Source organism: Parasteatoda tepidariorum, chromosome 10 (genome assembly GCF_043381705.1).
Source record: "Parasteatoda tepidariorum isolate YZ-2023 chromosome 10, CAS_Ptep_4.0, whole genome shotgun sequence".
In the NCBI taxonomy this organism is placed as follows: domain Eukaryota; kingdom Metazoa; phylum Arthropoda; class Arachnida; order Araneae; family Theridiidae; genus Parasteatoda; species Parasteatoda tepidariorum.
In genome coordinates, this window is record NC_092213.1 from 79,638,943 (window position 1) to 79,650,518 (window position 11,576).

General features: G+C 29.3%; 1 protein-coding gene across 1 annotated transcript in view; it reads right to left on the reverse strand.

Annotated features, from left to right (window-relative positions):
* The window catches only part of LOC107448877 (acetyl-coenzyme A synthetase, cytoplasmic-like), a 53,693-nt gene extending 45,282 nt beyond the window's left edge, over window positions 1-8,411 (reverse strand). The window contains exon 1 of the mRNA XM_043053621.2: window positions 7,790-8,411. Within this exon, the coding sequence (XP_042909555.1) occupies window positions 7,790-8,256 (467 nt within the window). The 5' untranslated portion in view covers window positions 8,257-8,411. The remainder of the gene's footprint in view (window positions 1-7,789) is intronic.
* Between the last annotated feature and the right edge of the window lie 3,165 nt (window positions 8,412-11,576).

Below are 11,576 nucleotides of genomic sequence, written 5' to 3' on the forward strand. Positions count from 1 at the left end.
TTTTTTTTTTTTTTTTTTTTTTTTTTTTTTTTTTTTTTTTTTTTTTTAAAGTTTCTCGCTGGTCGCTGCCCGGAAGTATCCAAGACTTATCCAAGACCAGATCTTAATTTAGATTTTGCCCCAATCTCATAAAAAATTCTCAGGCAAAACAAAAATATCCGCAGGCAATCTTCAATCCTCAGACCAATTTTTTTCTCACAAAAAATGTAAGGTTGTAATTGAAAATCTAAAAATATTTGTCGCCACTCAAACTTTATTGGTTGGCAATTCTCGAGCCCTGTACATTACACCCAAACATCTATTTCTGCGCTACTTGTGATCAAAGATGGCTGCTATGAGACTGGGGTGAAGGGGGTTATGACCAGTGGTTGGAGGTAGCACACTACAAGTAGTGAAGCTACTGTAGTCGCTACTTTTTTTCGTTGTTTGTAGCGAAATGTGCTACTTTTTTTTAAAAAACAAAAGTAGTTGTGTGATACAAAAAACAGTAGTTTGTAACGAAACCATTTAACGTTAGTTTATAAAAGAAACACAGTTTTAACGTGTGGCGTAACTACCACTATAAATATTAAATACCGAATCACTAGTATATAAGACATGTTAACTTGATGCCTTGTTGAGGTACCTTTTGATAGATGAAGGTTGACGTAGTCGATTTATAATTCTCTTCAATGGTGACTTGCGGACATGATATGAACTCGCAAACATGATGGATGGTCCACATTAAACAGTTGATTTGCTTAATATTAAACTGCTCAAAAAAAAAGAGAAAGATCCGGTGAAGTGTAAATAAAGTCACCCGGTAATAAACAATATAGAAAAAAAATGAGTGAAATGCTATCTATAAACAAAAAATGAGTGAAATGCTATTGACAAAATATGAAGGGGAAAAAAAATTAATGAAATGCTATAAACAAGAAATGAAGGGGAAAAAATGAGGGAAATTCTATAAACAAAAAATGAAGGGGAAAAAATAAGTGAAATGCTGTAGACAAAAAATGAAGGGGAAAAAAATGAATGAAATGCTATCTAAACAAAAAATGAGTGAAATGCTATTGACAAAATATGAAGGGGAAAAAAAATTAGTGAAATCCAATTCTGAGTTTNAAGGGGAAAAAATAAGTGAAATGCTGTAGACAAAAAATGAAGGGGAAAAAAATGAGTGAAATGCTATCTATAAACAAAAAATGAGTGAAATGCTATTGACAAAATATGAAGGGGAAAAAAATTAGTGAAATGCTATAAACAAGAAATGAAGGGGAAAAAATGAGGGAAATTCTATAAACAAAAAATGAAGGGGAAAAAATAAGTGAAATGCTGTAGACAAAAAATGAAGGGGAAAAAAATGAGTGAAATGCTATCTATAAACAAAAAATGAGTGAAATGCTATTGACAAAATATGAAGGGGAAAAAAATTAGTGAAATGCTATAAACAAGAAATGAAGGGGAAAAAATGAGGGAAATTCTATAAACAAAAAATGAAGGGGAAAAAATAAGTGAAATGCTGTAGACAAAAAATGAAGGGGAAAAAAATGAGTGAAATGCTATCTATAAACAAAAAATGAGTGAAATGCTATTGACAAAATATGAAGGGGAAAAAAATTAGTGAAATGCTATAAACAAGAAATGAAGGGGAAAAAATGAGGGAAATTCTATAAACAAAAAATGAAGGGGAAAAAATAAGTGAAATGCTGTAGACAAAAAATGAAGGGGAAAAAAATGAGTGAAATGCTATCTATAAACAAAAAATGAGTGAAATGCTATTGACAAAATATGAAGGGGAAAAAAATTAGTGAAATGCTATAAACAAGAAATGAAGGGGAAAAAATGAGGGAAATTCTATAAACAAAAAATGAAGGGGAAAAAATAAGTGAAATGCTGTAGACAAAAAATGAAGGGGAAAAAAATGAGTGAAATGCTATCTATAAACAAAAAATGAGTGAAATGCTATTGACAAAATATGAAGGGGAAAAAAATTAGTGAAATGCTATAAACAAGAAATGAAGGAGAAAAAATGAGGGAAATTCTATAAACAAAAAATGAAGGGGAAAAAATGAGCAAAATGCTATAAACAAAAAATGAAGGAGAAAAAAATGAGTGAAATGCTATGGACAAAAAAAAAACATTAAAGAAAAATATAATGAGCAAAAATGTTATAAATTATAAACAGCATGAATCAACTAGTGGTATCCGTTCATCGAATTCTATCCCAAATAAAATTCTGGAAGGAGAGTAATGTGGCGTAACTACCACTATAAATATTAAATACCGAATCACTACCATATAAGACATGTTAACTTGATTCAATCTTGAGGTAACGTTTGATAGCTGAAGGTTGACATTGTCTAAGATTAATACCCCACAAACGTTACTAATTATTGGAATTTGAAGGGTTAAAATTTTTGCGGGTCCGTCAATAGATGCCATGAAAATGACCCTGCGGGTGCAGCTGAACGTTAATAGAAATAAAGTATTTAAAATCACGTATGACTCATATTTAAACAGTATCACCATTATGAGAAATAGATAATTAATCAATTTGGTCCCATGTGAATGGACACTCGCGAAATACTTATGTTATTTCAAAGGAAGAAAACGTATTAGCACGATGTACTTAATTTTTAAGAGGAATTAGAACAATTAAACTTGAGAAAACGTTAAAGAGGAAAGAGCATTAAACAATTAAAAAATTTCAACTATTTGATGATTTCCAATTTCTTTAATGAAATATTCGTTGTATAAAAAGTCAAAAAAAAATTTGAAAGTTAAATGAACAAATTCGAAAAAAAAAAAAAAAAAAAAAGCATTTTGGAATAACAAACAGGTTTATGTAAACATGAATAAGTATTTCTTAGATGTTTCCTTATGCTTAATATAAGCCAATTTCTTATTCAAAACCATTTTGGGCATGGGTGTAAATTTAAGTTCTCTAGAAAAGTTCGTCTCCTTTAAAGTAGTGAAGTACTTACAAAATTCCAAAGTAGTTTATAGTCACTACATTTTATAAAAAAGTTGTAGTTGTGGTAAACTACAAAAATAATGTAGTTTTTTTCCGACCACTGTTTATAATTAGAATTGACTAGGCTAGATGAAGTTCATAAAGCTTTTTTTTTTAAACTTGCATGTTTTACATCCACTCATTTTTCTTCACCATACAAATAACTTAAAGTACGTAATTGTATGTCTTTGTTATGAGTCTTTAATTTACATAACATTTTACGGAGTTTAGGAGATCATTTGTGGAAATTAAAACTGTGGTATATTTCTGTGGACTTCCTTCATAATTGATTTTCATACAGTTTGTAAGAGATGAACTGAAATATAAGTGTAATATAACCTAACAAATGAAAAGAAAAAGCGTATTATGTAAGTTTCCTTGAAGCATTTACTTTATTCACCAGATGCTATATAAAAATAGCAGGTTTAAAGAACCTCGCGTGAGTAGGAAGCTTCAGGGTCTTATGATCAAAACGCCCTTTTGATCAAAAGCAAGTCGTATGATCAAAGACGGCGTTACTAACAGCATCTTGACAGAAACAATTCTCGAAGTTATGAAATTGTAGGGCAATAATGTATCATTTGCATGATGTATATGTAATTATTATTTTTTAAATTTCTTTTTCCAATGCCCACCTGGATAATGACCTAGCTCATACAGAAGGGCAGATTTGTTGGCCACTCTTTCAGGGGCACCCTATTAGTTGAGCCAACGTTGTTCCCACAGTAAGGACAGATGGTACATAGAACGGAATTTTTTTCCATTGATTTTGTATTGAAGGAAACCTTTAGGGAGAGTCCATTTAAAACAATTCCCAGTGTTTGGGCAAACAACAGCACCAAATGCGGAAAAGGTCAAATCAGGAAACAGGAATCAAAACAAGACAAATAAGTAGATTAAAATGTATTCTAAATATGTGTGTGAGACTCTTTATTAAGAGAGTTCTTTTTAACAATACAACCTCTTGTTGCAGTCAGAGTAGTAACTAAAAACAACGATTTACTTCTAGAGTTGAAAGTTAAATTAGATAAAAAAAAAGTTATTTTAGAAAAGAACAAGCATCTCATCAAATAAACCTCTACTCATCTTTTAAAGCAAATTTTTACGATATGAAATTAAAAGCAAACTTTCTTTTTTTAAAGAAAAAATGTTCGTTTATTTAAAATAGCATTAATGATTAGTAAATTTGTTTTTACGCATAATTGTATCAGTTGGGATCATTTTTATAGACGCTGAGTTTTATTCATAGATCCGCCTTTTCATGAGAAAATCCGATCATTAGATCAAAAGTAATCAGGGTGTTGTTTTTACTAAATAGCATAAAATTTTAATAGATCTAGGATTTGAGGAGTTAGAAGAGGGGTATTCCAGGGGTAATTCTTCCTAATTTGTTGCAAGAGAAACCATATGTTAATAAAAATATGTTTGGGGAATATTGTTTTATGGCTCAATAAAGAAAACTTAAAAACGTTAACAAAAATTTTGATGCTTTCGTAAAGTTTTGAAAAATTAAAAAAAAAAAAAAAAAAAATAATGTTTTTGATTTAACCAAAAATATTTATACTTCAAAACAAACAAATTTCAGGCAATTTTGAAAAAACGGTTTTTGCTTACGATTTTTGCTAAGTTTTAATTTTTGATATTGTTTTAAGAAAAGAAGTTAAAAAATTTCTGGAGTAAAAACTGCAAGTGTTTTCATGATTATAATTTTTTTACATGTAATTATTTATATTTAAAAATATGCTTAAGTTTTTTTTAAGAACAACTTAGAGTATTACAACTAAAATATATTTATTTCCAATTTCATACAGTAATCTTTTTGAGGTTAACTCGCTTAAAAGTTGAAAACATGAAAAAGAAGGAAAATAAAACATTCAAAATTTTAACCTCAATACCAAGACAGAACGATATTAAGTTTTATATGATGTTTTAAATGCGTTAAAAACACAAATTTTCTCCACTGAAAATATAATTGCTAACATCTAAAAATTGGGAAATTTTAAGGACTCTAAGGCCTCCGAACTCAATGAGAATATTGTTACGACTGTGTTGTTGCTGTAACCAATACTGATAATTTTAAATTTCTCTCGATAATCTTTTATTCTTTCTCAGTCCTTTATAACTTGCAGTTCGATTTTAAAACTTATAAGTAATAAGAGAATAAAATATCCCTTATTCAAGCAGTAGAGTTAAAAGAACAAAGTTTCACTTATCGTAGTTGGAAAAGTAGGTAGAGAATAAAAGTAATCAACGGTAAAAGAATAAAATAAACAGAGGTAAAAGAATAAAAATAATCTGCAGTAAAAGAATAAAAATTGCCTTACCATATTGTAGCAGAGAATAAAAGTAAGCAGTGATAAGAGAATAAAATTTCCTTATCAGAGTAGTAACGGTGTAAAAATAAAGTAATCGGTTGTAAGGGAATAAAATTTTCTTTATCCCGTAAGAGAATAAATTTCCTTTATTACAGTAGTAGCGGTAAGAGAATAAAATTTCCTTTATTATAATAGTAGCGGTAAGAGAATAAAATTTCCTTTATAACAGTAGTAGCGGTAAGAGAACTTTCCATTATTAGCGGTGAGAGAATATAAATAATCAGCAGTACATAAGAGAATAAAATTTCTTTATCCCGTTAGAGAAATTTTTTTTTCTTTATTACAGTAGTGCGGTAAGAAAATAAAATTTCCTTTATTACATAGTAGCTGAAGAGAATAAAAGTTCCTTTATTATAGTAGTAGCAGAAAGAGATTAAAATTTCCTTTATTACAGTAGTAGTGGTAAGAGAATAAAATTTTCTTTACTACAGTAGTAGAGGTAAGAGAATAAAATTTCTTTTATTACAGTAGTAGAGGTGAGAGAATAAAGTTTTCTTTATTACAGTAATAGCGGTAAGAGAATAAAATTTCCTTTACTACAGTAGTAGCAGCAGGAGATTAAAATTTCCTTCATTACAGTAGTAGCGATGAGAGAATAAAGTTTTCTTTATTACAGTAATAGCGGTAAGAGAATAAAATTTCCTTTACTACAGTAGTAGCAGCAGGAGATTAAAATTTCCTTCATTACAGTAGTAGCGATGAGAGAATAAAGTTTTCTTTATTACAGTAGTAGCGGTGAGAGAATAAAATTTCCTTTATTACAGTAGTAGTGGTAAGGGAATAAAATTTCCTTTATTACAGTAGTAGCGGTAAGAGATTAAAGTTTTCCTTATTACAGTAGTAGTGGTAAGAAAATAAAATTTTCTTTGTTATAGTAATGTTGGAAGATGAAATTGCTTTTATCGTACATAAGGGTAAGAGAATAAAATTTCCCTTATGAACGGTACGAGAATAAAATTTCCTTTATTACAGTAGTAGCGGAAAGAGAAAATTGCTTTTATAATAAATAAGGGTAAGAGAATAAACTTTCCATTATTAGCGGTAAGATAATATAAATAATCAGCAGCAAGATAATAAAATTTCCTTATCCCGTAAGAGAATAAAATTTCCTTTACTGCAGTAATAGAGGTAAGAGAATAAAATTTCCTAAATTAGGTTAGTAGCGGTAAGAGAATAAAATTTCCTTCATTGCAGTAGTAGCGGTACGAGAATAAAATTTCCATTATTAGCTTTAAGAGAATAAAATTTCCTTTATTATAATAGTAGCGGTAAGTGAATAAAATTTCGGTTATTATAGATGTAGCGGTAAGAGAATAAAATTTCGTTTATTACAGATGTAGCGGTAAGAGAATAAAATTTCCCTTATTACAGTAGTAGCGGTAAGAGAATAAAATTTCTTTTACTACAGTAGTAGTGGTAAGAGAATAAAATTTCCTTTATTACAGTTGTAGCGGTAAGAGAATAAAATTCCTTTATTACAGTAGTGCGGTAAGAGAATAAAATTTCCTTTATGACAGATGTAGCGGTAAGAGAATAAAATTTCTTTTACTACAGTAGTAGTGGTAAGAGAATGAAATTTCCTTCATTTCAGCGGTACGAGAATAAAATTTCCATTATTAGCTTTAAGAGAATAAAATTTCCTTTATTATAGTAGTAGCGGTAAGAGAATAAAATTTCTTTTACTACAGTAGTAGTGGTAAGAGAATAAAATTTCCTTCATTGCAGTAGTGGCGGTACGAGAATAAAATTTCCATTATTAGCTTTAAGAGAATAAAATTTCCTTTATTATAGTAGTAGCGGTAAGAGAATAAAATTTCTTTTACTACAGTAGTAGTGGTAAGAGAATAAAATTTCCTTCATTGCAGTAGTGGCGGTAAGAGAATAAAATTTCCATTATTAGCTTTAAGAGAATAAAATTTCCTTTATTATAGTAGTAGCGGTAAGAGAATAAAATTTCTTTTACTACAGTAGTAGTGGTAAGAGAATAAAATTTCCTTCATTGTAGTAGTGGCTGTACGAGAATAAAATTTCCATTATTAGCTTTAAGAGAATAAAATTTCCTTTCAGATGTAGCGGTAAGAGAATAAAATTTCCTTTATTACAGTAGTAGCGGTTAGAGAATAAAATTTCTTTTACTACAGTAGTAGTGGTAGGAGAATTAAATTTCCTTTGTTATAGTAATATCGGAAAGATAAAATTGCCTTTATCATAGTTAAGGGTAAGAGAATAAAATTTCTTTTATCATGTTAGTAGCAGTAAGAAAATGAGATAAAAAAAAAATCCCAAGATGGAAAATAATCAGTGGTTACAGTAGTAAAACAATCCCTTATCTTACCATATCGCCGTAAGAGGATGAAATTTTCTTACTTTGCGACGGTAAAAGAATAATTAAAAGTATAAAAAAAATGTACAATACCAGAAATAGGCAATTTGTTCCCCATGTCCCTTCTCAACATTTCTGTCCAGTGCATTGTAGCAAATATTGGTCATCGCACCCTTCATCCATTCGATAAAAATCTTTCCCTTATGGACATCGAAATTGTACCTGCATACATTTTGTTTCGGTACCGGAATTTTCCAATATAAAGATTCCGAGGCCTCGCTCCAGAAAGCATCCGGATCATCCAGGGATTTCCTGTGCATTTTCCAGAAGTCATCCAGACTGCTCATCCGGGCATTTCGCCTCTGCTCCTCTGTAGCCTCGTATGCGTAGTTCGTGTCCTGGTAGTTATCGTGCAGTGCTAGTCCATTTAAAGATCTAGGTCCGTCACTGTCCATCATGGAGTAGTAGTCTTGCAAGACAAAACTCAAACAAGTATCTTTCAAAATCGATTCAGTCAACTGACTCGAGACACCTTCCGAAAATAAATCTGACGAAAACATGATTTTTTTTCCTTAAACAATGCAGGAAACTACAAAAGTATAATTTGGGCGTTGCACACCTTTAACGTTAATGAGGCTAATGCAATGAACGTGATTCATAAACAACTCGATGGATACATTTTCCTAAATATGAAGTACGGTTTTGAGATTTTATTAAAATCTGATTCAACGATTGAGTTTTATAATGAACTATTTGACCTTCGGAAGTTGCATCGGTAATTGATTGCCAAATACTATCTTTATGTCATAAGTTGAAAGGTAGTAAATCTGTCGTTGGAGAACCCTTTTACATATTTGTTTATACGAGAGAGTTAAAAATATTACAAAATAAACTTCTGTTATCTCTTATTTATTTTTTAAAATGCTATAATGAGAGAGGTGCACAACCTTTTTGGAAAGAGCTGGATAAAATGAATTTTTTTGAATGAATTTATAATAGCTTTCTTAGATCTTGGTGAATAATATTAATGTTTATTAAAAGCATAAGCAAAGTATTTTTGAAATATTTTTTTTATTTGTTTCCCTTAATAAATTAATTTATTGCAAGTTTCTCAGGGAGGAAATATTAATCTTTTAATCTTTTGGTATTATATATATATATATATATATATATATATATATATATANAGAAGTGATGTTTACTCCATCAGCAAACAGTCTTTCTGGTAGGGAAAATCTTGCAAAAAATCCTAAAATGTCTCTATTTAGGGAAAAGAGGGAAATCTCAGAAATTACTATTGGTTAATGAACTTGCTCGAGTGATTCCCACGGCTTAAAAGGAAAAAAAGATCTTTATTTAAATTTATGCATAGTTGGGCCAAAAATAGATTTAGAAACAGGATGTAGCTTTTAAAAGTGTGAGAAAGTATTTCGATTTGAATAATTAATTGGGATAGCATAAAAAGATCAATTAAAGGTTTTTATGTTACATCCGCCCTCGCCAAAAGTACTAAATTACAATCCAAAAAATTTTAAAACTTACCCATTTGCAAAATCTTCCCTATGGTAGAAGTACAATTAAAATGTAAAAAAAAATCATATTTGTAATGTTAACATTATATTAAAGTAAAATGAATTATAAAACATTTTCATATGTTCTCATGGTAAAAATTTTAACACAATCAAAAAACTGTAGTAGCATTATCAGCAATTTTAAGATTTTCATTTTCAACAGTTTTTTTGACTTAAAAGTTTTTTCACTATAGGAAGTATTCTTCATAATAACACAATTTAAGTTAACTCTTCAATCAAGTTGATAAAAATTATAAGCATCCTTTAAAAATGTTGTAAATAAAACATAAAATACAAAAAACAGTTTTACAGGAAAAATTTCAATCTGAAATTAGACTTGTTAAAGCTTTTTATGCTATATTAATAAAATTTATTAATTAACAATTATATTAATAAAAATTATTAATCACATTAATAAAATTTATTAATTAAATAAAATTTATCATTTTCAAAAGAAAAAAAAGAGCCAAACATTTTTGTTAATTGCTGTTTAACTTTACTTATACTTACTTTGAAAGACATCTAACATGTGATTGCAAAAATGTTTTTTAAGTAATACAATTTAATTTTTTTAATGAAAGTTACTTTTCTTTTTGAATTTTTATTCAACTAATTAAATTTTGAGTATAGCAAAAGTTTAATTTTATTTCGCAGTTAGAAATTCTGCAATAATCTCATTTATATAAAAGTCAAAATTCAATGGATCCTAATTGAAATTGACCATTTTTAAAAATTACAGATTAAATTTTAGCCTTAAACTACTACAAAATTTAGAAATTATGAATAATCCTAAATCGAAATAAATATTTATTAATGAAAAATATAAACTTAATGCGGTAATTACACTGCTTCAGTTTATATTATGCGTATTTTTCATATTACCGTTAAAAAAATGTGTTTTTTCATATTACCGTTATTTTTCATATTACCGTAAAACCTATGTATCACACCTAACACAAAGAGCAAATTAAAAAAATTAGAACATTTTAAATTCTCCTATTTCATAAGCAATTTCAAAAAGATTTTAAACTTCTTCGGCGAACTTTGGTTTTGTATTAGATAAATTACAAGGCAAGCCAGTATTCATTTTTTTTAAAATTTGTAATGTATTATGAACATTTTTTAGTGGTGAAATTTGTACATTATAATGCAAATACATCAATATGCATAACATTGACATCGACATTAAATAAAAATTTGATTAGTTTATTTCATACTAATCCATTCAAAGTACAATACATTACATTTAATATTAAATAAATGAAGACTGCTTTAGTATTCTTTTAAAATAAACTAACAAAATTTTAAAATCTACAGTTTCGGTCATATCAACCTAGCTGATACATTAAAAAAAAAACATTTAGCTTAATAAAAACAAAATTTACGATTTCTGAAATTTCCTTACTTTCAATACTATATTTCAGTTTAAAGCGAATTTAAGTACAATTTACTAGCAATCTTAAAATAGGACTTTATTTGCCGTTTTGTTAAGCTAAATTTTCCATGCATTAAAATATTTGGACTAGGAAGCTTTGATTTAGGAAGCTATTAAATACAAATATACTGTTAAATTGCTCGAACAATTCACAAGTTTCCTCCTAAGTCAGAAATTTCTGGTTCCGCAGTGGACTGATCGTTAAGACACGGTTCCCAGCAGATCACCGAAGTCAAGCATCACTGACTACGGTCAGTGTACGGGTGGGTTACCACTTGGATCAGTCTGCGTAGGGACCGAGGGTGTGCGGTATTGGTCCTCGTTAAACTGTTCTACCGTAAAGTGCTCGACTTCGCGTGCAGGTCGTCGGGCTACCGAAGCAGGGGTGCCATCCCCTCTGCAGAGGATCAAAATTGTGATGGCATGTCTTCGGATCATCCTCAGGGATGTTTCCCAAACCGTTGCCAATAGCCCATTGCGCAGCTGTAGTGCGACGTAAATAAACTACAACTACAGAAATTTCTGCTTTTATTATAAACTATTTTAGCACATAATATTTTTATAAAAGTCGGTGTCAATTAAAACTTTTTTGCGCACTTGTATTAAATGCTTAGAATGACTACCTTAAAATTTTAAAATAGTAATTGATATATATTTAATGCTTAGAAAGTTAGAGCTCCATTTATTAAATTTTGGTACAAAAACATTTATTGAAATCTAAATTTTTACAATTTATAACCGTCATTGAACAGCCGGCCCAATTTAGTGTTACTAATGTCAAACTCCGAAGCCTAGTAATTTTAAACCCATTTAAGAAGACAAGGGAACTCCAGGATCAAGTAGTGGGAGAAATTTTGCCTCCGTGGAGGGCTTT